General features: G+C 45.0%; 1 protein-coding gene across 6 annotated transcripts in view; it reads left to right on the top strand.

Annotated features, from left to right (window-relative positions):
* The window catches only part of KIAA0753 (KIAA0753 ortholog), a 63289-nt gene extending 37116 nt beyond the window's left edge, over nucleotides 1-26173 (top strand). For 3 of the 6 annotated variants that reach the window (XM_036033221.1, XM_036033220.1, XM_036033226.1), the window contains 9 exons: nucleotides 714-833; nucleotides 2568-2657; nucleotides 3912-3990; nucleotides 5017-5100; nucleotides 8226-8402; nucleotides 10088-10169; nucleotides 16091-16211; nucleotides 16653-16877; nucleotides 24697-26173. In XM_036033221.1, the coding sequence (XP_035889114.1) occupies nucleotides 714-833; nucleotides 2568-2657; nucleotides 3912-3990; nucleotides 5017-5100; nucleotides 8226-8402; nucleotides 10088-10169; nucleotides 16091-16211; nucleotides 16653-16877; nucleotides 24697-24814 (1096 nt within the window). In that variant the 3' untranslated portion in view covers nucleotides 24815-26173. Of the gene's footprint in view, nucleotides 1-713; nucleotides 834-2567; nucleotides 2658-3911; nucleotides 3991-5016; nucleotides 5101-8225; nucleotides 8403-10087; nucleotides 10170-16090; nucleotides 16212-16652; nucleotides 16878-18207; nucleotides 18995-24696 lie in introns of those variants that run through there. The other 3 variants (XM_036033223.1, XM_036033224.1, XM_036033225.1) reach the window with 3 other exon arrangements.
* Nucleotides 26174-26549: the final 376 nt, after the last annotated feature.

The following is a 26549-nucleotide window of genomic DNA, read 5'->3' as shown; positions in this document are numbered from 1 at the left end:
CGGTAGAATGGATTCCCCTTACAACTTTGGATGATTCTGAATGAATGGTTTTGCTTTACCCATCAACTCATAATTTAAAGTCGAAGAAACAATGTCTAGAGAATGTAATGCTTGCTCATGTAGCAGAGCTGGGACTGATGACAGGTCTTCCGCTCTCATAATGGGCTTTTCCATTTTTATTTCCTCTGAATTCTCTATTTTTATACATGCTAGTGTAGAGGCGTGGATTCAGTTGGTAAGCACCAATTAGTTGAAGTTTATATTGCAACCAGATATGCAGTGGACTGTCTGCTAGAGTGTGTGTGTGGTAGGGGAGGGGCGAGGTGGGTGAGGCTTCCAGGTTCAAGGTGCTGTGTTAGGCCTGATAAAGGTACGGAGCTGCTTCGTAACGTGGAATGTAATTAGTGACCCAAATCTATATATTATAACAGGGTTTTGTTGAAGTTTATCCATTATTCTGTGATCGACTTTTGTTTTCCCATTTGAATTAGTGATTGCTTCTATGAAGCAAAAGAAGAACTTCTCTCCTTTAACACTAAGCCCAAATCCTGGAGGATCTCCCTCTTCTTTACATTCAGCTTCCACTTTAGGGCCCCGTGGGCTGGAGATGAGCACTGGTTTAGTGCTTTCATCATCCCTGAGCTGGCACCTTTCAGTGAGTCATTGGGTGTAGAGCGAATGATTACAGAGATGTACTTTTCCATCTCTTGCAGTGCGGCATGGCTAAAGGTGAAATCTAGCCCCAAAGATGCCACAAAAGAGCAGCCTGTCCAGCAGGAAAGTACTCAAGAGGAAAGTCAAGTGACAGGTGCTATTGAGCACGAAGCAACTAGGTTTGTGCTGGGTTTTCATATCTTTGAAAATGTGAGGGCCCCTTTCGCATAGATTCTGAATTGAACGTTCTTCTCTTTCCTGTGTATAGAGTTAGTTATTTAAAAGTAAATTATTAACATTTTCTGTCAAACTATGCAGCTTAGACAGTGATCCTCTTTTCTATTCCTTCTTATTTTATTCATTCAAAAATTATATGTGTGTGTGTCAAGTGCTTTACATATATTCACTCTCTTAATCATTATAACCCTGTGAAGTAGATACTGTTGTTATCGCCCCCATATTTCAAAGGAAGCACCTGGAGCAAAAGATGTTAAGTAATTGACCCATGAGCACACCATTAGTCAGTGACCAAAGCTGGGATTTGAACCCAGGCAGTCTGCCCCTGGTGGTATGTTATTCTGGTTGCTAAGCAGCAGGTATTTTAAGATCTAAGATTGAAGTTGGAGGAAAAAAGATTAGCAGGAGGTACATTTTAGAGTCATCTTTGAGGCAGTGTTTGAATTAGTCATGCAGGTAGGTGAGGTTTATAAGGGAGTGAGTATGAAACAGAATTTAGTTGTAGGTCAAGGGCTGAGCTTTGAGTTAGCTCCCTAGGGTAGGGAGCAAGAATAGGAGTGGAACTAACGGAAGAGCATTAGACAAGAAGAAAAAGCAGAACAACATAATATTATGAGTAAGCCTTAACAAGAGAGGGCTCAAGCAAGGACTTCACGCTTATTGAATGAGTTTTTAAGCTTGTTTATGCCATGGGCTTCTTTGGCAGTTTGGTGGTACCTTTGGATTTTGTCCAACAATATTTGTAAATGCATACATAAAATACACAATTATCACAATATTTTTTAAAAAGTATAAGTGTGTCTGTCAATTGTCTACCAGTGTCTTGTTTTGTATATGGTACAGTTGTGAGCGCTCTGGAGACTTAAAAATGGTCAAAATGGATCCCAGCTTATCCACGGCCAGTAGGAAGGACCTGCTGTGAGCTGTAGCTGCAGACAGAGCGTGACATGGACCCTAGAGACTAAAGGGTTAAAAACAGAGACTTTAGACAGGGGACAGGATACTTCTTGCTGCAAAAACATAGGCTTCATGGAGAGAGATGAAAAATAAACTAGGACCTAAAGTACAGGCCTTAAGTAGGGGGTGAAAAGGTGAGAACATCCCCTGAGAGGACAGCAGTGAAAACAGGTCTAAATTTTGCATTTATTAGGCTGAAGGTGTTCTTGAAATTATGGGAAAGTAAAAATGAACATGGGCCATTAAACAATTCGATGATGTTTACATATCCTGAACTGAGAGAACCAAAACCCGTGGGCGTGCAGTGAAGGTGTTCAGGGTTAGCTTTCCCTTTCTCTCTGTATCTGACCTCACTGTGCCTGTAAGGCTGTCCTGAGGGTCCATTTCTTTGTCTAAACTTGTAGCTACTGCAGCAGCTTTATTTTATGGTCGAACAAGAAACCCTAAGTCTAGTGATGGCTAGTTTTCCAAAGAATACTCGTTGGGCCGTTTTTTGTTACTCTGCTCACCAGCTAGGAGAGCTTTAGCACAGAAGGGTCTTCTCACTGGGAACATTGCTTGGGGAGCCTTGTGGGACCAGGGAGGTGGAGTGGCCTCCTGAGTCCTTGCGGAGCCAGGCCTGGCACTCTGGAGGGCCCTGGTGCCTGTCTGTTTCTGTGGTGTGCACGTCTTGCAGGTCGAGGCGGAACTGGTCTAACTCTTTTTGCCCTCTCTGCTAGACTCGCTTGGCTTGATGCAGAAACTTCCAAAAGATTGAAGGAACTTGAAGAATTAAAAACTGAGGAAGTGGACAAAGCGCAAAAACAGAGGTAAAGAGGCGTTTCTGAGGTAGAGAAAGATAAAGCAAGCCTGTTCTTCATCATCTAACTATTTTAACAACTAGTTGAATTTGTTTAAAGGTGTGGTCACACTTTTTATGCTTATTGGCTGTCTGCCTGCTTAAAAGATTTTGAAATCATGTAAGAAGCCTCCAGTGGAGCCCAGGTAGGAGACCAGGTCTCCCATCTGGCTGCTTTGAGACCTGGCTGCTTGGAGGAGAGTTGCAGTGACTGTTTTGTACCATCCTCTAGACTCTCTGGGCTTAATGCTGAAAGGGTTATTGAACTTGAGCTTTAGTGTCATCTGGTGGATCTTTCGCTAAGGACCGTCATGCTGGTCTTTGGGTTGCTCCTTTTGAGGGGTGGGGGGAGGTCAGGCTGTTCAGACAAGAGTCTTCTGGCTTTTCAGCTGGAGGGTAAGGATCTAGATGCCAGCATCCTAAGAGCTGAGTCGGGGAGGAAGGTTGTGAGTCTTAGCCCTTGGCAGTCAGCATGCATACATGACCCCTCTTTTCGGTGGGGTACCTACAGCCTCAGCTGTGTTTGGCATCCCTTAGTCAAGAGACCCTTCCAGAGATTGAGTAGCCAGACTTCTCACAGAGTTGGAGAGAGTCTCACTTCTCAAGCATCCTTTGATGATTCTTATCTTTCCCCTCCCAGCTCACCTTCAGGCCTAGGTGTACCTGGTACTCCCAGCCTTGTGCCAGTGCAAGTCAGGGATGTGAGTGGTGTGGGTTTTCAGTTTTCCCCGTCACTGGCTAAGGATCTAGCTTTCTCAGGTCAGCCGAGTTGTTACTGCCTTTGGCTTTCTGCTCTCCGGCACCACTTTTTCCTTGTCTGTGTGGGTTTGTGTTTAACTCTGTACCTTGGAGTTTGGGGAGGGAACACAGTTAGTTTTATTTGTCTTCTACCCTCTTTAGTTATTTAAAGGCAGTCGTTACTCTTTTAAAGTGTACTGAGAGCCTGACGTACTTCTCCAGGTGTTTCGATCCAGGACCAGCAGTGTTGCATCTACCTGGGAGCTTGTTGGAAATGCAGAATCTCAAGTCTCAGTCAGACCAGCTGAAGCAGATCTGCATTTTAACAAGATCCCTGGGGGGGCTCATATGGCATGAAAATTGGGGAAACATTATGGCTTTATAATAATTTGTTTTTTCCTTCACCTGCAGGGAGTGGTAAATAAATATTCGAAATAGGATTTTTTTCTTGCTTTTGATTTTAATTTTCTGTTTTATTTCTAAATAGTGTTTCTGCCACCCAGTTAGCAGACAAGGTAGAGAAGGAAGTCCTGGAGCGTTTGAAGCCTCTGCTGGTCAAGGCCCAGGTGATCTAGTTCATCTCATTTACTCGCCTTTTGGAAGTTCTAGATTAAACAGTCGCCGCTGCGGAGATCCCACTGACCCTCTCTGCAGGGCCGAGTGTCTGGTAGCTGGGCCCTCCGTGCTGAGCTGTGCTGCACGGTGTGGGTGCACCACTGTGAGGGCCCCTGGTGGACACCCGTAGACCACTACACACTGTTGAGGCGGGCTAGGGACAAAGGCAAGAGGAAGAGAGAAAAGCCCCACTTTGTAGAGAGGTGAGACTTCAGTTTGGGGGATGAGTTCAGATCACACTTCCCACTCTTAATCAAATATACCTACCGGTGGTGGTGTGTGTAATTAACTGCCCCACTCGAATCCTGTGCTCTTTCACTTTGGGGTTTGGAATGATTGGCTCTGTTTTTCCAAAGGAGAGGGATGTTAGCACGACTTCTGTGCACAAACCGGGACTTTCTTGCAGAGGAGATTAAATACAGCATCACCAGCAGGTTGTGCCATCCTCTAAGCAGGAAGCTGAAGGTAATGGCCAGACCCTGTGGATGCATCTATAAATAGGAACAGCCTGTTTGTGTGGATAGATGAGGCCATGGAAGAGTATTATCCTCTTAAAGGGACAAATGGCATTCCGGGTCCCTGAAAAGGCCATGAGTTTCTGTAGCTGTTGTTGAAGAAATGTTGAATTATTTTTAGAGTCTGTGGAAATCTCAGGAATATAGAACTGGGAGGGCTCCTCCAGACCAAATTGTCCAACCTCCTCATTGTGGAACAGAGAAGTAGAGTAATTGCATAAAAACACACAGCTACTCTGACAATGTTTACAAAGTTGAAGGAGGAAAGGGGGGCAGAAGGCCAAGATAAACACATGGCATTTATTTTCATGAAGACAGAGTGCTTTTAATCACTGCAAAAAGCCTAATGTAGCTAAAGCTGATGAATGGTTCCTCACAAAAGTTATTCTGTTACAGAATTCATTTGTATTAATATGGGTTGAAATTTGTATAATTCATGAACGTGCTTGTCTGTTTTAATAGAGAGTCAATTCTTCTCTGGAAGCGGATACTCATTTGAAGGATTGGCCGTCAGTAAGCCCAGCGACAGCCCAGCCTGCAGAGCAGGTATGTGGGGTGTTATTGTGCAACAGTGTTGCTGGTTGTAAGGAAAATGATGCACACGTTACTTTGCAAACACTAGATTATCCTACTCAGGAAGTGCAAGTTCTTTTTCATATTTGGCACGTTAATTCTTACAGTGTGTATTTAGCATTGTGAGTTAGATCTGCCTTGCAAATAGCTCACAGAAATCTCTAGAGCCACAGGTTTTTGTTAGCATCTCCTTTCCCCTCCTCCTGATGACAGTGTGTGGATGCACTGCGCGACCCTGAATGTTGGTGGCCTTCGGCAGAAGGATGGCTGTCCTCATTTCCTTTCATTCAGTCTAGTTTTGCTCGTTACTGGCCTAATTTCCTTTATACTTAGGGCCTGATAGTTACTGTTAGGCCAGCGTGTTTTGAGTGCCCAATAATGACCAGTATTGGCCTAGCAGAGACAAAAGGTAGCCCAAGAAAAAATAATAACATTTGAGGGGAAAAACCAGTGTATTTTGTGGTTGTCCAGCCTCTGGAGGACTTGTGGGAATAGAGTTCCTACCTGCCCAGGGCTGTGAGTGGAAGGTGCTGATTGCATCCCCCGAGTCTTTGTGGAGGGCGGCAAGAAGTTACTGCTGTATGTGCCAGAGCCCATGGGAAGGTTCCACAGTTAGAGGGAAGTTGGAATGAAGCTCTGCCAGCCCAGTGACCTTAGGAGCAGGAAGAAGGGAATAGATTTCAAGAATATATCTCCAGTATAATTATTAATCAGTATTTTAGCTGCAGCATATTTTCATAATCTTTGTGATTATAAGTTTACTGTACCAAAATTTTGTGAAAGAATCTCATGTGAGGTGAGGCTTCTGAGACTGGAAACTGAAAGCCTGCATTTAGCTCTTACGACTTGGGTGTGCTGTGGCTTAGGGTTTTGTGCAGCACAGCCACCAAGTGGTACTTTTCTCTCCCAGCAAAATAACAAGGCTAACATCTAATCTAAGAAGGCAACTCCATATGGCATTTAATAAGAAAGAAAATGAAGTGATTATAAGTGCTGCCTGTGAGGTGAGCATGGCAACAAACTCATAACTATCAACAACTGAACCTAAAAAAAACAAAACAAAAAAACAAACTAAGCAAACAACTAGAATAGGAACAGAATCACAGAACTGGAGATCACATGGAGGGTTATCAGCAGGGAGGGAGAGGATGGGAATGGGGGAAAAGGTACAGGGAATGAGAAGCATAATTGGTAGGTACAAAATAGACGGAGAGGCTAAGAATAGTATGGGAAATGGAGAAGCCAAAGAACTTATGTGGTAGGACCTGTGGTCCTGAACTAAGGTGAAGAGGGGGGGAGTAGGGCGGAGGGGGGAAAGAGGGAGGAAAAAAATGGGACAACTGTAGTAGCATAATCAATAAAATATATTTTAAAAAAGAATAATCAGCTCTCTATGTAAGGATTATACTGTAGGCATTAAATGGTCTTTAATACAATTTACTGAAAAAGAAAAGTAACTCTATCAGTATTTATCACTCCAGGCTGCTGGTGGGCACTGGGACTATTGCAGGCAGTTTCCCAGGCGGCACCATCAAGAGCCGGTGTTTATAAATGACTGAGCAAAGACAAACCAAAAAAGCTCTTTCCAGTTGGCATGATGAAGTAAAACTTATTTTGCTGTATGAACTTTAAAAAAGACTGTGGGCCCTTGGACACAAATTCTCAGAAGTCTTATTTCTGAAATGGAGAGGATATCTGCTGCACTTCATAAGTAAAATACAACTTTCAGTAGATTTACTCATAGACAAGATGATCTCTGATACCAAAACGAAGCTCCTGGAAGGGCACCAGTATAGCATATTCATCTGTTGCTGCTGCCATTGCCATTAACTGAACTTGCACACGAACTATATATTTTCCTGAAATGTATGAGCTTTTTTAAACTTTAAAGTTGTATATGCACATGGCTACAAATCAAACAATCCAAAGTTAAACCTCTCCGCAAAGGGGTGCCACGTGCTGGTTCTGTGCCCAGCTAGCTGCTTTCTTCATTTTGGTGACCTTTCCGTATCAGCACACTAGACCTTGTCTTTTTTGACAGCCAGTGAAGATATGAAGAAACAACCAATCTTAACCAAAATTAAAGAAATAAAAATTAGTTGAATAACCAATACAGAAAAATTTAGAGACAACTATACCTATAATATGGGTCTAGGTAATTGACATACATACATTTGCATGTGTAAAGTGGAATGTCAAGAATACCATGTGCCATTTCTTCTGTGAACTGTTAAAAGTTTTTTAAAATTGGCTGTGGCAGTGGCCGTCTTCACTGAGTGTCTTACTTGTGTCCGCCACTGTGCTGTGTCCCAGTACGCAAGTGCTGGTACAGCCCTTACAAGTCTGACGTACGAGATTATTGTTTCCATGTTGCAGATGAGAGGGTTGAGGCCCAGAGAGGTTCAGTAAACTAGCCCACCATTGCAGATGTATCAGTGAGTAGACCCAGGATTTAATCCCAGGAAAGTCTCATTCCAAAGCCTGATGGTATCATTTCCCCAGCAGACATTCTTTGCAAAGCCTCGTTCAGAGTGGATTATAGATGCACAAGATAGACTCATGTGTCAGGGTCATATATAGACATATATTAGAATAAAAATATACAACTCATGTAAAAATGCTTTGCAAATCATAAAGTGCTTTATGACTGTCAAGAATATAAGCTCAAGAAAGGCTGGTCAAGCTTTCCCGCTTGTAGGTAGAAAGTCTCAAGCAAAGAAAAGAACCATGAACTTTGGTGATGTCATGAACCAAAAGAGAATAGATACATCCTCTGGCATATGTGACGTGTAAGACATTGGATATTCTTCCGAGTACGGCAGAAGGAAGATTCTTGCTTTACCAGCTGGCAAAACAGGTAATGGTAATTTATACAGACAATAATAGTGTCACTTGGTTTAACACCACTGTTTAAATGGCTGTGGTAAAAAGTGTGCTGATGTTCCTGATTCTGGTATTTACTGATGCAAGGAAAGGGCTAATGTAGCGTAAAAACCGTACCATTTGGTTCACATGCAGTTGGCTCATGATCAGCACTTCTCTTTAAGTCCCTCTGTTGTCTTTGTGTGACCTCTTCGTCCCCCTCCCTCGTTTCGCAGGCCAGTGCTGTTGACGGTGCACCCAACAACAGTTGTCAGCTAGATGGCGTGCTGGAAGATACCACTCATGAGCTCTGGGCTAGGGCTCATCCTAAGATCTTGGAGCCTGACTCCTTAGCCACCTTGGATGACAGCACGTACCTGGAGACCATGATGCTCCGAATGGAGGAGATGGAAGTAAGTTCTGGGGCTGCAGGCTCTCATGCCCACAGGGGGCTGTCCCCTGCTAAGTGTGGGTCCTCCTCACATTTCTGCAGCTTAGGGCTTTAGGATCATACCACTGGTTTTATGAGGGGGGAAACCCCCCCAAACTGGAATTATCCTCTGGCTCCCTTATAGTAAGTCTTACCCCTGTAGGTGAGTGTTCTGGGGACCCGTCTGTATCAGCGTACCAGCTGGCATTCTTGTGAGGGGCTACCTTCAGCTTCCGTGAATTTTTTTGAAGACTCTTTGAATGTGTTTGCTCATTTCATGATGAGTGATTTAGGATTGCACCTGCCCACACTGTGCTGAGTGTCCAGCAGTGTTTGACCAAAAATGGTATGACTACCGTTGCCCACCCTCCTATTCATCCAAACCTTGAGCGACGTGTTTGTTTTTCCTGGATGAAAAAAGTCCTCCAAGGGAAACGTGCCAATGTGGAAGAGATGAAACAAAAACTGGCAGAAGCAGTACAAGCTATCAAAATAGATGAGTTTAAAAGCTGTTCTGAGCAGTGGAAAAAGCATCTTGACAGGTGCATGGCATCAAATGGAGAGTGCTTTAAAGGTGTCTGAAGTTTGAACATGTAAGAATAAGTACACAGTTTTTAATGAAGAAATTCCGGGGGGAGGCTTGAGGTCCCCCTTGTAAATCCTAGCTTAACTGCCAACCAAGTGTAAGGCCTCGATAAGGTCTCTTACCCTCTCCAATAGGTAGGATGTGTTTAAAGATACAATGAGGCATGAAGTATCATCGTGCCTGTAGCAGCTGACTGCCTGGCACAAGCTCAGGAAGTGATCATTGTCAGTTTCTCCTGGTGTCATTGATATGTGATTCAAAAAAATGCCAGGACCCTGGGCTTCTCCATCCCTGAGCATGTACATGCTGTTCATTTGCCTCTTCTACCTGCTAGTGCGTGATCCTGACACCACAGATAAGTTTACCTTCACCTCCATGGTACTCCTTTAGAGTGCTTTTGTCAGAACTTTCAATCTCAGACATTACCCAACACAAGTGGAGCATTGTTCAGAGCAGGAAATTGAGACACATTGAGGAAGTAAGTGATGTGGCTAAGGTCACAAAAAGACTCCCCCCAGAGCTAGGGTGCACATCCATCCAGGTCCCCAGCAGCCATCTGCTGTTTTCTTCAGAACTGCACTGTGGTGAAATCTCATTTTAGCTTTGCTGCTAAATAGAAACATTAGGGGAAAGATGATTTTTTTTGTTGTTGCTTTTTGAAAATTTAAAGATGTGTAGTTTATCATAGACTTGCAACCAACTTCCTAGTCTTGGGGGAAACTGTCTAGACCGAAAGTGTCCAATATGGTAGTCTGTAGCTAAATGTGGCTATTTAAATGTAAATTAATTAATATTAAACACACTACTCATGTTTTTAAGTGGCCAAAGTGGTCAGTCGTTTGTGGTTACTATATTGGACATATTTCCACCATCACAGCAAACTCTGGTCTAGATTAGATTAATTAGATTAATTGCTTCATTTTATTTTAGACCTCACTTCATAAACTAACCACTTCCTGGTCTGGCAGATGCTCATTTCTGGCAATGTGTCAATATCAAATATATCTGCTGAACTGTGACATTCTCACCAGCTCTGGTTTGTAATGAAACTAACTTATTCTCATAAACTTTTTATTTTTAAGAAATACCAGGAGACAGTTCGCCAAAGATATAAAAAAATTGTATATACTGATCCTCATCTGTGGATGCAGGAAGGAAAAAATGGTGAGTGTTCCCCTTACCTTTTCCCCCAACATTATATCCTGAAAATTTTCAAACATACAGAAAAGTTGGGCGAATTCTACAGTGAACACTCATATGTCCACCTTGTAGATGCAGTGAATGTGTTGCCTTATTGGCTTTCTCCATCCTCTCTCCACCCATTAGCTGGTCCCATTTTGCATGCGTTTCAGAGTGAATTGCAGACATCAGTGCATGTCATCCTGAACGTTGCAACATATGTGTCAGCAACAAGAGTTTATTATTTGTGGCTCTTTTCCTTTCGAGGTAAAATTAACTGTGTCATTTCATGGGTTTTGATACATGGATAATTGCACTTTTTTCCCCCACTGTACTTTTGCCTGTTCTAGAATCTTATATAAATGGAATCATACTCGCATATATTCTTTGTCTAAGACTTCTTCCATTCAGCATGATGGTTTATAGATTTATCTATGTTACTTGTTTCCTATTGCTAAGTTTGTAACCAGTAAAAGCACAGATTCAGTGATTTACAACACAGATTTACTCTCTTACACGTCTGGAGGTCAGAAGTCAGAATCGAGACTTAAAGGGCTAAAATCAAGGTGTTGGCGTCGCCTGAGGCTGCCTGCATTCCTTGGCTCATGGCCGCACTGCTCCAGGCCTGCTCCTGTTGTCACACTTCCTTCTCTCCTGTGGGAAAGTCTCCCCAGGACTGCCTGTTAGAAGGACACTTTGGTTACATTTAGGGTGGACCCTGATAATCTAGAATACTCTCCCTATCTCAGTATTCTTAATTTAAAGTTCCTCTTGCCATAGAGGAGAATATTCACAGGTTCCAGTGATTAGAATGCGGACACTTTGCAAAGCCATTATTCAGCCTTCCACACTTACATCAGTAGCACATTCCTTTTCATTGCTGAGTAGTATTCCCTTCGATGCATGTGCCACATCTAGTTTGTCCATTTGCTTGTGGATCTACATGTGATTGTTTCTAGTTTTGAATTATTAGAACTAAATCTGCTATGAAAATATTCATGTATAGTCTGTATGGACATATGCTTTTATTTTTCTTGGATAAACACCTAAGAGTAAACTTGCCAGGTCGTGGGATGGCTATGTGCCAAACTTTTCCCCAAAGTGGCTGTACCATTTTACACTCCCATCCACAGTGAGATTCTGTTGCTGGATGTCCTCGCTAACCCTTGATGTTGTCAGCCTTTAATTACAACCATGCTGGTGGGCATGTAGTGATATCTCATTGTGGCCTGCATTTCATTTCCGTGATCAGTAGTGAGGTTTAGAACATTTTCAAGTGATTATTAGCCATTTGTGTATCTTCCCTTGTGAAGTATTCAGATCTTTTGTACATTTTTCTAATGAGTTACCTATCTGCCTACTCATTTATTTATTATAATCCACTTGTAGAGTGGGATATTTATTATAAACTTGCTCAGTAAAAGAATAAGAGTCCAACAACTTGTCAATAGAAGATGACAAAACACGCAAGAAGCTTAACCATTCAGACATATACTGGACCCTGAGCCCCCCCAACACCAAAGAAATATGCAGTATTTTGAAACACGCAGGAGACAATTTTTTAAAAACTGGCCATAAACTAGGTTGATCATTTAGCATTTAACTGAGTTATAAAAAAATCTATCCTAACATGCCTTCTTAATCCAGCTGGGTGTTTGCTTCATTAATAAGTTTAAAAGTACAGACTGTTGCAGCCATGGACACCCACAAATATGCCAAGGGGGAATGAACAGTCTCGCATTTTGAGGGTTGTGTTACTGGGACTGGGACCTTCATGCCAACAATCCCGAAGTCACTGGTGTAAACTCAGGGAGTGTCACCAGTTTGCAGAGCAACAGGGAGCGAGAGCAGAGGGAGCCTGACCGCTGTCCAGGGTCCACACCAGAAGTTCTGTCCTTCTGGCCAGGGCTCTCCACTGTCCCACCCTCAGTGAGGAGAGGAACTGGGAAATGCGTCTAAGCAGATTAAACGGTGCTATCTGGAAAAGTGAGCCCTTTGCACCTGAAGAAAGAAGCCTAAAAGCATGGGTGTGGCTGGGCAGTGGGCAGGGGCCAGACACTGAGGCCAAAATGAAAGTCGGAACACGCACCCCCATTGGCGTCATGAAGACCACACACTTGGACCACAGAGCAGTCAAATCCCGACCAGGAACGACAGCAGGAAAAAAAATGACAAAAATGGTGTTATAGAGAGAGCACATTAACCCACATCTGAGTTACATGTGGTTCTAGAAGGGCTTTGTGTTGGCAAGACCACATGTGTGTAAGAGAATCGTGACGAAGCTACTGCCTCCCTGTATCGGAATCCGTGTAGCAGAGCTGAAGGGGCACACAGAGGGACATTTGTCATTTTGCAGGGTTTTATTAGAATGGAAAAACTGGAAAGTGATAAATTTGGGTTCCAGCTGAAGGATGGGGCAGGACTGGCCCAGTCATGGCGTCTGCTGTGGTGTTTCCTGCTATGCACTCATTTGAGCCCCTTGAGTTGTGAGCTGGAACTGAAGCCTTCTCACATCTGTTAGAGTGTCTCAGGTGTGTGCTCCCGTGTAACCTAAGATGCAGGTGTTTAGCCCTGGCTGGTGTGGCTCAGTGGATTGAGCACCGGCCTGCAAACCAAAGGGTCGCCGGTTTGATTCCCAGTCGGGGCACATGCTTGGGTTGTGGGCCCAGATCCCCAGTCAGCAGCCACACAGTGATGTTTCTCTCCCTTTCTTTCTCCCTTCCTTCTCCTCTGTCTAAAATAAATAAATAAAATCCTTTAAAAGGGGAGAAAAAGAATATGAGTATTTAAAGAGGTCTTCCCCACGGTCCTTACTCCAGGGTTTCTCTGCGGTGTTGGTTCTTAGGGGGACTCTTGTTTGAGACAACACTGAAGGCTTTCCACTGTCCTTAGATTCATAAGATTTCTCTCTCGTGTAAGAATAAATGTCCACTAGAGATGAACAAAGGTTTACAAGCTTCCCACTGGCCTTATCTTCACAGGCCTTCTTTCCAGTGTGAATTTTCCCATTTCTGTTTGAGGTAAGAGTTCAAGGAAGACTTCCCTGTACGTCAAGTCAGCCTATTGAGCTCACCCTGCCAACATGGCCTTTTCATGCATTCGGTGTTTTGAGAAAAAGGAAGCTTTCTCCACATTCCTTTCATTCTGAGGGCCTCTCTCACCTGTGCTGCTTTAGATGGCTTTTAAGTCCTGGATTATTGGGGCAGCCTCTTCTGCATTCCTGTCACTTACAGGGCCTCTCTGCAGTGTGGGTCCTTGTGTGTACGGCATGTTTTGAGGGCTTACAGAAGGCTTTCCCACACTCCTTACATTTACGGACTTCTCTGCAATGTGCCATAGTAAATCTTTATTAAGGTGAAGGAATATTGAAAGACTTTCCCGGTTGGTTGCACTCAGAGGGTTTCTTCTCTCTGCTGTGGGTTCTCATGTGTTTCATAAGGATTGAATGAGCACAGGGCTTCTGCAGTCCTCACGCTTACGGTTCTCTCCGCAGCCCCAGTGCTCCTGTGTGGCTCTTCAGAATGTGTGGGTTGTGGGAATTCTTCATGCATTCTGGGTGCACATTTTTTGTCCCCAGGCTTTTTAAGTAACTTCGTCTTTTAAGTAACCACTTTATTAAGGTATAATTCACATACCATAAAATTCCCCCTTGTACACTGTACTGTGGTATGTGAATTTTTAGTGTATTTATGGAGTTGTGCAGACATCATTGCCATCTACTTCCAGAACATTTTCATCACCTGAACAGAAGCCCTGCCTCCACTTGGCAGTCAGCACACACTGTTTCCCCTCACCTAATTATCTTTATCAAATGTGTTTCATTACGGCAGACACTTAATTTTTATGAAGTCGAACTTCGAATTTTTCTCCTGTCATTTTCGCTTTCTTTGATCTAAGAAACCTTTGCCTACTCCCAATTTGAAATGAGTCTCGTGTTTTCTCCTAGGGACTTTTATGGTTTTTGCTTTTATGTGTAGGTCTGTGATTCATCTTGAATAAAAGTTTGCCTATGGTTTGAAGTAGAGGTTACAGCTCATTTTTTTCCCCTTAATGGATATCTGTTTGGTCTCATACCATTTGTGGGAAAGACGTTCACTTTTCTCCTCCACTTGTCAAAATTCATACATACGCATTTTGGCTGCAGTTGCTAGGCTACAATCACAATTTTGGCTGGGAAGTGTTACTCAAATTCTGTTTGACTCAGGCTTATCGGTAATTCCCTTCCTCAATGAAAGGAGGTGAGTGAAGTGCGGTTAAACATTACCTCTGAAGAAATCTCAGTACGAGGAGTACTAAGGCATGTAGAGGAAATGTGGGTATAGGTGATTTACAGCAGTGGCCTGTGTCACCGATACTTCTTTTAAAATCCTGTTTCGGGTATTGTCTCAGAAAAAGTGTTCTCTGTGTCCAATTTTCCCAGAAGATTGAGCCTTCTAAACACAATACTGATTTATTCCTTTTTTGTTCTCTGTGACTTTCAAACACTATTCTTCGCTGGTAGTGTTCACTCTTTCCCCCAACCTTGATCCCACTCCATCTTCATCCTCAAAACACTAGCCGGAACCCTTCTCCAGGGCCTGGCTTGTGTGACCCTGTGTGTTCGGTGCCTGCAGTGCTCTTCCTGGCTTTCCTGTCCTGGAACTTGGCTCCCTTCCTCGCCCGAGAATTCCCCTAGACTTCTGGCATATCCTGTATGTGAGGAGCTTGGCCACAGATTCTTTGAGGCCAGAGAGTTTGTCATATCCACTTGCATTTCCCACTGCATCTAGCATGGGCTGGCATGGGCTGGGTGAATCAGGGGGCATTTCAGCATCATTTTGTATGGAAACAGAGCAAAGGGGCATGTTGAAAGGCAGCTCGCTCCACTGATGGTTTGGCCACTGCTCACAATGTTAGGGTGCATCACACAAAAGATAGTCTCACCTAGGACTCAGTGTTCTCTTTTTTCAAGGGCAAGTTGAATGATTAGTCACCATCTGTGACTGTGCAGAAAGTCTAAGTATACATTGAAAAAAAAAAGCCCTTTAGAAGACTAGGTACTAAAATGAATTTTTGGACTTCAGTTCCAGAGTCGTGAAATCCTAGTAAGAATCCTATGTTTCTAGTTGTTCAGATGGTATGTTCAATTGCCTCACAAAACCCCATTTAAAGTGATTTTTGAATTGTGCAGGGTCTAATCTGTATATCCTCTCTTTCTGTGAACAGTTGAAAATTGATTGTACTCAGCAATATTTTTACAGAAACTGACTTAGGTTGTATTTCTAACAGTAAGAAATCACAAGCATATAAATGAGTAGAGAAAGTTATTTGGTTTAAAGATTCTCCTTGCCTAAGAGAAGGACAAATCTTCCCACACTTGAAGTGCACTTAAAATTATAAATAACCTGGAACTCAAAAGACCTGTCAAGCCTGCAAGATAGTTAATAAGTTAATGTTTTGACTATCATCATGCAGATTCTCCAGCAATGCCCGTCGACAAATTAAATCAGCTAATTAAGTGTTCAGGTGTAAGTGGTTTTTTTTCTTTCTCCCTAATCAAACCATTTAAAGGTTAAAAACAGACCCAGCTGCTTATGATTCCTTGAATGGGTGGCTGGATCCTAACGGAGCCTGCACAGCCTGGGGCTTCGCACACACTTCTTAAAGGAATCTTCCTCAGAGCTAGTGCAGGCTTAAAAGGAGTTCATTTCTTAAAAGTGACACCTCATTGGCTTGTGTCTTTGTAACTTTTAAATTCACCTTCTCGTGAAAAACAGAAACTTTTTTCATTGCACTGCTGACTAAACCCATCGTGCTTAAGAGGTGTGCCTGCGACTTCCTCACCGGGGCTGTGGGCCACGGGACAGCTCTGGTTGGTGCGTCGGCTTCTCTTCATAGACGGTCACGTTGTGCTCCCCCCTTTCTAGACCAGACACTCCCGGCAGTCAGTGCAAGGCCCCTTTCTCCTCATCCAACCAGGATCACAAAGACGGCAGCCGGCAGAGACTCAGACGTGAACATCGTGTTAGAAAGGCCCTGGAATGGCAAGTAAGGAGCCACAAGACTCTGATTTCACTGTAGTTGTTGCCTTTGATGCTGTTGAGTTTCATATTCTTTCCATTGGCACAAGACAGAGAAATTCTTTTGAGCAAGATCTTGCCAAACGCCAGGATGGCTCAGTAAAGCAGCATGTTTATAAGGTGGGTGGGGAGTGTATAGCATCTTAAGGAGCCTGGTTTTTATTGTTGGAAGCATCACATGGGCACTTGTGGTTATACTGATAACTACTGCAAGATTTGCATTCAGAATTCTTTCGTCTGTGAGCTCCATGGAGCTCCTGCCGTGTGGAGGGTCAGTCCAGCGAGATGGGGAAACGAGTGCTGATAGCCTGAGTTTTGTAAGCCTTCGGTTAGCAAGCCGTCAAGGTGAATGGACCGAGTACCCTTGCTTACAGGTGATTTTGAATGTTGTCATTTTTGTTGCTCTCAGTTCCCTGGATGAAAGTGTGGGAACAGAGGAGAAGCTAGAGAAAAAAGAGCCTCCCCTTGTCACCGTTCCAGAAGATTCCGAACCGAGAAAGGGTCGAGCTGCACTCTTTGTCCCAGCTGGTATGCGGCACCGCATCGGGGACTACTGCAGCCGGTACGAGCAGTACCTCCGGATGGTCTCTCACGAGGCCGTGGGCTCCTTCAATCCGTGGCTGATTGCCGAAAGGTCAGTGAAATGTCCTGTGCCTCTGAGTAGGAACAAGCGCCAAGCGTTCCCAGAGGGCGGCCTGGCCAAGGCCTCGCGCCATGCTGTCAGGCCTTGGAGTGCCGGTGGTTGCTCTCGGCCTGTGGCCAGGTTTCTCTGCTGACAGCCTTTCTTCAGCCAGAAGAGACTGTAAAACAGCCTGGGTGCTGGCACCCAGAGGGACGTCCGGCACCCCCTTCCTCAGCAGAGACATGCTGTGCAAGTCAGGGAGGACGTCCTGTTGCTGTTAGTGAGGGCTGCGTCCGTCAGAGGACACCGGATTGTGCGGGGTCAGACGAGGTTGTGACCATGACAGCTCCACAGCCAGGACAGACTGGCACGCAGGAGCGGGCCTGTGGACTTGGCCAGGCTTTGTTCAGCCCCGCTCCTGCCAAGGGTCCCCTCCCCTGGGAAAGGCCGTTTGTGCGGTCCCAAAACACAGTCTTGCTGCTACTAACTTTTGGAAGAATGGGCAACCTTTTTATGTAAGTAGTTCGTTGAAGCATGTGTGTAGCCCCAACTGGTGCAGCTCAGTTGGGTGGGGGAAGGGGGTCCCCACAAAGCAAAAAGTCACCAGTTTGATTCCCAGTCAGGACACGTGCCTGGGTCGCAGGTTCAGTTTCTGCCTGGTTGGGTAAGAGAGGCAACCAATCAATGCCTCTCCCCCTCCGCTCCCCTCTCTCTTTAAAAAAAAAAAAAGGGAAGGTATAAATTCTTTTTATATTGGGCCCAAGTTTAAATTCCTCGTGGGTATCACTTTATTATAAACATGCAACTATTTTTTCATCATTGAGCCAAATTGTATACTGTGATTCCATTTTTCTCTCAACCAAGTTTTAAACATATCCCAGGAGTTAATGATTGCCTCTTTTTATTTGCTTGTTCTTTCATACAGTTACTAACTTTGCCCACACACTAGCCAGCATCTCAGTGCAGTTTTGCCTCTGTTTCTCACCCCCACCCCTGCTCCTCTCTGTGAGACCCTCTTTCCCGCCCCCGTGCCCCCCCCCCACCCGCCCCGCACCTGCCTGGCTGGGCAGCTTGCCGCATCTGCCTCGGCTCTCGCTCTGGGACCCCCTTCTTCCCTGCCCTGGGTCTTAGATGGCTTCCCTCCCATGTCAGATTCTTTGTTTTCTGCTGCCCTCACCTTCCTCTTTCTTGATTCACTCTCTGATTTTGACGGAGCATATCCTGCTTTGTGTATTGGAGGAAATTTTTTGAGATTTACGTATTGGAAAGTATCTTTATTCTGTCTTCATATTTGATGGATGATTTGGCTGAGTTTAAAATTATGGGTTTATTTTTTACAAAGAATATATACCTCCCTTCATTTGCGGGGGTGAAGAAGCAGTTGTCACTTAGCTGCCAGGAGCAGGGGTGGAGACCTATCCATCTCGCTGCTCGTTCTGCAGATGTTAATCCCGTGCCCTTGTTTTCTACCCAGTCCTCACCCCACCTTTGGGATGCTCAGGCGCTCTTGCATCCCAAATTTTGTGAGACATATCAGCTTGCTTTCCTCAGCTTCTCCCTTGACAGACTCCTAGGTTCCAGCTTCCTTTGGACCTCTCTGTGCTGCTGAAGCAGCTATGATTCTTCTGTGTGCACTTTACTTTCTGAAAATCCTGGACATTTCTCATCTACCATTGTCTTAGTTTTCTCCTTGTAGATTCATGTACTTGTTGGTCTGTTTCCTTTAATTTTAGTGGAGTTCTGGGTGGGATTGGAGATAATCACTTATATTCAATCCCTCAGGCTTAACCTGAAGTCCTAAAACTTCTCTTTGGAAGTGGAGTAGCCCTCAGAGAGATGCACCTTTCCTTTGTGGGGGAGGAGTGTAGGGGAACGAGGCTTGCTTCTGTGTGTGAACACGTGGTCCTGCAGGACGCCGCTCGCTGTCCCCGCACCTGTCTGGGTGGTCAGGCCAACTGGGACACGTCAGGAAGGATCCAGTGTTCGTTCCCTGTGTGTTGTCACCACTCCGTAAGTGGTACACTGTGTTCGTAGTTGTTTTCTTGATGGAGGGAAAGCTCTCTCTGCATATGAAGAATAATAGGTTGAAGTGTAGAGGGCAGAGCTGTTAAAATATGCCTGGACTGTTACAGATGTTCTCTGCTCTGCTTTGGCCCTCGCCTGGCAGTGCATCTGAATTCTCTAGCTATTTTGGATGTCTCTCATTCTTGTTTCTGATTGGAGTGTTACAGACAAGAGTTGTGTTGATCACATCTTGAAAAATCCTAAGACAGTTGACTTCACTTCATAGCATTTTGTGTGAGGGAGAACTTAGATGCTTTTTTTCTGTAATGCCTCCATTTCTCTTTACATCTTAAGAAAAGCACTGTGAGGGGAGAAAATGCTATAAATTAGATGTAAATAAAAGAGTGGTTGTGAAAGGAAAAACTTAATGTGATGCTTTCGATAAAAGCAAAATTAAGGACTCCTGGTTTGAAAAACAAATCAGGAGACTTCTGGTTGAAAAGGACAAATTGAACATATATATTTATCTTTATCTCCTTTGTCTTTCCCCAACTGTACGTCACTAAAAGAATAAATAAAAGGCGTGAACCTATAAATGACAGCAAACAAGAAATAATAATAAAATTTTGGAAGCCATTAAACAGGTAGGCAAATAAATAGCAAACGACTTTGCAGACCGGAGAGACAAGTGCCTGATGAGGGGAAACCAAGAGCCACGCTGATTTATGCAGAACCTTGTAAAACTGAGGGATGAGAAGCAGCAGCCGCCTGTAAGGCACAGGTACAATGAAGTCGGAACACGGGGCTTGCCCGACACTCTCCTCCTGGAGCAGAGCAGATGGGGCAGGCGACCAGGCATTTGGTGAAAGCCGTGGGAGACGCGGAGCCTCTTACACAGGTGAAAAGATCTCAGAGGAAGCCCAGGCAATGCAGGAAGAGAATAAAACATTAAAAACAAGTTAAAATTAATCTTCTCAGAGAAATAAGTGAATTTATTACATCAGGAAGCAATGATGGATATTGTAAAAATGAACTTTCAAAGAATAAAACAAGAGTTCTTAGAAATTAAAATATGGCTGAAATAAATTTACTAGAAGGGTTTAGAGAAAAAGTCAGATCTCTCAGGAAGTAGAATTAAAAAAAAAACAAGCAAGGATAGGTAATACTGAAGAAAAGACTTTAAAAATTAGAGGATTATTCTAAGAGATCCAGTGTCTTAGCTCAGGCTGCCGTAACAAACACCCTAGGCTGGGCGGCTTGAAGGACACCCGCCCCCTGCAGTTCGGAGGCTGGGAAGATCAGGGGCCTGCATCGTGTTCTGCAGACAGACGTTTTTTGTTCTCACGTGTCAGAGAGAGAGAGAGAGACGCTTTCTCTGTCTCTTTTCTAAGGGCACTGATCCCATTCATGCCCTAATCACCTCCTGAAGGTGCTGCTCCCAGACACCATCGGCTTTGGGACTGGGCTTTAGGCCCACAGTTTCGGTTTATACTGTCCAACATCTAAATAATAGGAGTTCCAGAATGTGAGAACAGGGAAAATGGAGGGACGGGGAATAGGCAGTTACCAAAGAAACACTAAGAGATTCTTCCAGAAGACTGTTGGTCTCTAGATTGGAAGAGTTCATCACTGTCCACTGCAAGTCAGTGAGGGAATAAATACATGAATAAGCAGACAGAACAGAGCTCACCATGGCACATCACTTTGAAAAGGGACTTCGGACATTCCTGTGCAAGGGAAACGTGTGAAGAGCCCCAGAGAGTTACAACGGACAGGGCATGTGCCAGTCAGAAAGGAAAACAGCAAATTGTTTTCAGTAGCAACACCGCTAGCCGGTATTAGTGCATACTGCCAAAATTGAACCTAGAATTCTGTGCCCAGCTAAATTATTAATCGAATGTGAGAGTAAAATGAAGACATTTTTAGGTGTGCAAAGTGTCCAAAAACCGAGTTCCCGTGCACTTCTTCAGCCAGCTGCAGGAGGACGTGCTGGCAGTGAGGGAGGCGCAGCTCAGGAGACGGGGGCTCCAGCGTGGCACTGCAGGGGAAGGGCCGGAGCTGTTTCCAAAAGAAGAGCTTTCCTGTGAGCACGGAGCGCAGCTAGTCCAGATTGGAGTAGGAGGACAGAGAGAGCGCTCCAGGAGGGACAGTTTCCAGGGAGGGAAGGGCAGGGTGAGGAAGGTTAAAAGGAAGGATAAAAGCGGATACGTCGCTTAATGAATGTTTTTGACTGTATTAGGAGTGTGTTGGCATTTCATAGTGTGATGATTTCATAATATAGAAGAATTAGTGATGGATATGGAAAGCAAAGCAAATGCAAAAACCAAGGTAATCACTTGATGACGCACATGGTAATTGGGACCACTGTTCCCACTGAGGGTAACTCTTAATAGAAAAGCTAGATCAAAAATAAAACACATGCTGGAAGGCGTCGGGCAGTTAACTAGGTAAGGAAGAATAACTGGGGCAGGATCCTGGAGAAGACAGCCCCTCGCCGGACACTGGAGTGTCACTTCTATGGTGTTTTCAAATTAGAGGACAGAGGTGGGAGCTCAGGCTTGCTGGGGCCGGGGATTGCCCTGGTGAGCTTGCATCACTTTTGACTGGGGCCCTGCAGGAAGGGTGGCCTGGATGCCAGCAGGCCCCCTCAGGGACTCCACTCAGCTCCAGGTTCTCCTAGCCCTCATACTGGATTGAGGCGATCCTAGATTACTCCCCCCAAGCCCCAGGCAGAAGCTAGCATACATTTTGTCTGAGGGATAGAACATCGTCTTAGGACTTAACTTATTTTTAGAATTTGTAAATACAGTGTCTGGTATGCAGTGCACAATAACCAGGCAGAGAGAGAGGACAATAGCGAGCACAGACCCACAGCGGCCCCAGATGCTGGGCCTGTCAGTCACAGACATTGGAATAACAAGGGCGTCAAGCCATAGATCCAGGAAGCTCTAAAATTAGGCCCAAGCAAGAAAAATAAAAATGAATCTATATATAGACATAGTGTAGTAATGTTGAAAAATCAAAGATAAAGAGGAAAAGATTTTAAAAATCAGCTGGAGGAAGAAAAAAAGAGAAACAGTAGAAGGTGGAAGATCTAGCATATCTTTTAATGTTCTGAAAGAAAGAAGCTCGAATCCAGAGTTCTAAGCCCAGTGAAATACATTCCAAGAAGGAAGATGAGAGGCTCCAAGCAAAACTGAGAAAATTTATTTTCAGTAGACCTTTATGATAGGGAATATTAAAAGGATATTTTTTAGCCAGAGCAAACACAGTCACAGATGAAGGTCAAGAAATATTGGAAGGTGTGAATTTTTAAAAGGTCAATATGTAGGTAAATGAATATTGACTGTGTAAGATGATAAACTGATGTCTTCTGGGTGTGTGTGTACATTTAAAATAAACAATAACAGTAGCCTATAAGCCAGGGAGATGATAAATAGAGTTAGTAGTGTTCTAAGGTTTTTGCATTTTCTGGGAAAGTGGCAAGAATGCCAAATAATGTTAGACTTTAAGCCAGGGATTCTCAGTACAATCTAGGGTGGCCCGCTTAGAGAATAGTGAGAGTATCATATCCAAGTTAATGGTGAGAAAAGAATGTAATGAAAAATTACAAATCCAAAGAGGGCAAGAGAGAACAAAGAGATGAATAGGAAATATTTAGTGACTTAGTAGCAGAAGCTCAAATACATCAGGATTACATTAAACAAAAGAGAACTAAACATGCCAAGTAAAAGACAGAAGATTGCCAGGAGACCCCCGACCACCGACCGACCGCTGGGGCGAGAATGGGGGAAGGGCAGGAGAGGAGGGTGTGGGCTGGGCAATCGCAGAATCACGCTAAGGGAAGCGGGGACAGATGAAGAGTACTCTAAGTAACTTTTGGACGTGGTATTTTGACTCTGTGCCCTCCGACTAAAGATGAAAAAGCCTTTAAACTCATACTGGATTCTAGGGAGTAGATTTCTTTTACGCAGTGGCATGGGAACGATGCTAAAACTACGTTGTCTACACTGTAGGATTGGTCAAGTAAGGAGATTGTGGATAACGACAGCCAGGTTTCTGGGGAAGGCTGGAATGAGTCATCTGTTGAGTTGGGGTGGGGGCACTAGGAATTTATAGTTGTGGGCAGCTGGAGACATGTCACGTGGAACATGTGCAGTGTGGGTCTGTCTGCATCCCCCCGACAGTGGCACCAGGGGTGTGAGCACGCTGAGCACCCAGGTCTTTGTTTCTAAGTCCTGTTTTCCCTGAAGAGGTACTAGGGCTCCCTGGAGCAATGGCTGGTTCCAAGACCAGGGCTGGGAACATGTGAGATGAGCCAGAAGTAGCATGTGGTGGTGCCCGGAAGGACGTGTTCGGGGAAGGATGGGGATGTGTCCAGGGTCCTGTGGGCCAGCTGGAAGGGGCTCCTCCTGGTCAGTCTGGGACGTTTTGAGTGTCAAAATAAATAATAATAGTAATGAATTACAAACTATTGAATGCAGAAAGAATCCACCAGGCCAGGCCTGTATGAGTGGATGAGTGAATGAATGAGGACACGAACGGTGAAGGGAAGGTGCTTCGTCCCAGCAGAGTGCCACCTGTGAGATGGCGAAGGAGTGTGGGGTGGCGTTAGAACGTCGGTGTTGACGAGGACAATGGTGTAGGGATTGCCAGGGGCAGGGTTGGCAGGGCAGAGGGGGAAGAGCAAGGGCAACTGTAACAGCATAAACAATAATGTACAATTAAAAAATCCACCCACATTGGCAACCCTGTGATAATGGACTCAGGTAAGTTTGGTGAGAAACCAGATGTTGGCACAGTCATACGGCGCCTCCCCACAGCATTCGTACCAAGGACGAGGGGAAACAGTAACTCTTCACACTGGAGAAACGTGGCCGGCGTCGCTGTGGGCACGGGACAGAAGTGAACCCTCCCCAGGAATAAGATAAATAGAAGCGCCCAGGAGACACAACATCCATTCTGTGGCATCTGTTCCCCCCAAGTGTAACCTCAGTCTGACCATGAGGAAACATCAGGCAAACCCCAGTCGGGGGACCTGCTGTAGAAAAGGCCTTTATTCTTTAAAAAGTCAGGTCCTTCGGAACAAAAGCTGAAGTACAGTTTCAGATCGAAGGACGCTGAAGAGACCTGATGACCCCATTCCACACAGGACCCTGGGCTGAATCCTGGACTAGCAAAGTTTTCTTAAAGGGACGTTATTTGGGCAGTGGGCAAGCTGTGAACAAGGTCTGAAGATAAGATTAGATAATAGTATTGCATCAGTGTTAAAGCGGTGGTTTTTATAATTAGGGTTTGTAAGAGAACCTCCTGGTTTTTAGGAAGTGTAAACTGAAGCACTTGAGGGATATCAAGTCTTCAACTTACTGTCACACAGTGTGGAAAAAAGTTTTGCATGCAAGCATGTGTGCATGTGTGTAAAGAAAGAACACAAATTTGGGGTCTCCTGCCCCCTGTCCCACAGGGAGGGCACGCACCCATCTCTGTCGGGCAGTCAGGCAGTGTCAGTGGTGGCTCTGGGTGGGCCTGGGGTGCAGCTAGCAGCTAGTTAGTTTCTGGTCACCACTGGTCTCGGCCGTCTCCTGCAGGGGTCCGTCCGGGAAGTACTGCCGCCCATCCCTCTGTCCCTGTAGCCGGACCTTGGGATCTAAGTGACACCTTCTAAACATCCAGGAAAGCAAGGCCCCTCACCTGATTGTCCTTCAGAGGTGCCTTGGCTGTTCTTCGCCTTTTGAATTTCCTGTGTTGAAATCTTAGAACTAACTTGGTGAGCTCCCCAGGCCCCCACATTCGGCTCTGTGCCTTCAGCTGTGTGGTTTTCTTGCAGTTTTTCAGAAGAGCTGCTAGATGAAGCTCTGGGGTCCGTGACTGCTGAACTTCAGAATGTGTGTGAAGATTACGCAGAAGCTGTGTTCACCTCAGAATTCTTGGAGGCTGCTGCATAAAGGCTCCCGACACGGGGGCCCTCGTGTCACACTGGAGAAGTGACGGCACTACCTTGGTTTTGGGTCACAGCGAATCTTTATCCTCAGCTGTGGACCCAGGCCCAGAGTTGCTGCCCGCGGACAGGAAGGACGTGCCAGTGAGGTCATCCTCGCTGTCCCTTCCCACTGTTCCTGCAGTGGTTCAGTCAGTGGTTTGCATTGGGATGTGGTCTATTTATTAGTGCCCAGGAGATATGAATTGATTATGACAATATAATATTTTCTGGATGTATACTTTTCCTACTGACTGATGTATTACATTCACCCATTGGCTCAGTGTGGTAATGAGAATGTTTCGAAAAGTAACTGATAGGTATATTTCACACATGGACTCATGGGTGGCATCCATCCCAGCAAAAGTGCAGTTCCTGTCTGGTCCCATCACCTGGTTCAGGTTTCCGTCTGTGGCCGTTTCTCACAGGACACCTGTGCCCACTGGGTCATGGGCAGGGGCGAGCCCAGGGCTAGGTCAGAGGCCAGACCTCTGCTCTGCGGCAGCTCGCTAGGGAGAGAGCCGCCAGTTACCCGTGCACAACAGCAAACACACATTCCTCTGACGTTCGCTGCACAGGTCGTTTTCACACTTCAGTCCCCCGAGTCTCTTGTTGTTCCCGGATGGCACACTCATACACAGACTTTTTCTGAATTCAGAGTGGGCTGGCCTTCCCTTGTGCCGGTCGAAGGTGCAGTGCTCACTCCCATCCCTGGTGAGGGCAGACATTCCTACATCCCCAGAGTGCCCAGGGGCCTTGTGCAGGCGGAGAGAACAGGCGTGGTTGGAGTGAGGACCTCTGGGTCTCCAGAGAAAGGAAGAGACTGCAGAGCCATAACAGCTTGGTCCTCGAACACCTTCTCAGTTACATTTTACCAAGAGAAAAAGCCTCTGTGTTTTCCGGAACTCTGAATCCAGAAAAAGGAATGTGTAAAAAAAGTAAGGCCACTGCCCGGGAAAAGGTTCCCTCCATTCTTCCCCCCCCCCCCCCCGCCAAGGCGCGGAGCGAGGACTGTGAAGAGGGCGAGGTGGGTCTGCACTGCACGTGTGCGGCGCTGTCTTCGGGGTTTTCTCTGAAGCACTCGTGTTCCAGGTGATAGTGTGAGCTGCTTGATCCCACTTGTTTGTACAGAATTGATTTTTGTTTAATGTTAATGTTTTCTTGATTAATCTTACAAGTAACCTCAGAATTAAAAAGGCTTCAAGGGAAATGAAAGGTTTTTAATTTGAGGAATTACATGTGTACATTTGAATTGATAGCTTAAAGTTATTTGTGTGGCAGTATTTACTGTGCTGATTTTTTAAATAAACTCAATTATTTTAAAGTACGTGGGTGTCTATTTTGAAACAATTTACATCTTTTTTCCACAGGCAAAGTGAAAGGTGATACACAAAAACCACTGAGAATGCATTTACATCTGATAGGAGCCCCCAGAAAGGAAGAAATGATCACAACAGCTAACTCTTTGCGAGCACACGCCGTGGGCCAGGGGCAGCTCTGAGGGCTTCCCGTGTGTTATTTAGCCTCCTGTCAGGGAGCGGGTGCCATTATTGTTCTCGTTTAGTAGATGAATAAAACGAAGCACCAGAGAGGAAATAATGTGGCCAAACAAGCCGGCTGCCAGTGATGCCGTGGCCACGGAGCCACTCGTTCCTGTAAAGATGGTCGTCGCAGTTTCGAGTGTTCCCACGAGTGCGTTCTCC

Source organism: Phyllostomus discolor, chromosome 8 (assembly GCF_004126475.2).
Source record: "Phyllostomus discolor isolate MPI-MPIP mPhyDis1 chromosome 8, mPhyDis1.pri.v3, whole genome shotgun sequence".
Classification (NCBI taxonomy): domain Eukaryota; kingdom Metazoa; phylum Chordata; class Mammalia; order Chiroptera; family Phyllostomidae; genus Phyllostomus; species Phyllostomus discolor.
This window is presented reverse-complemented; position numbering and strand designations above follow the sequence as displayed.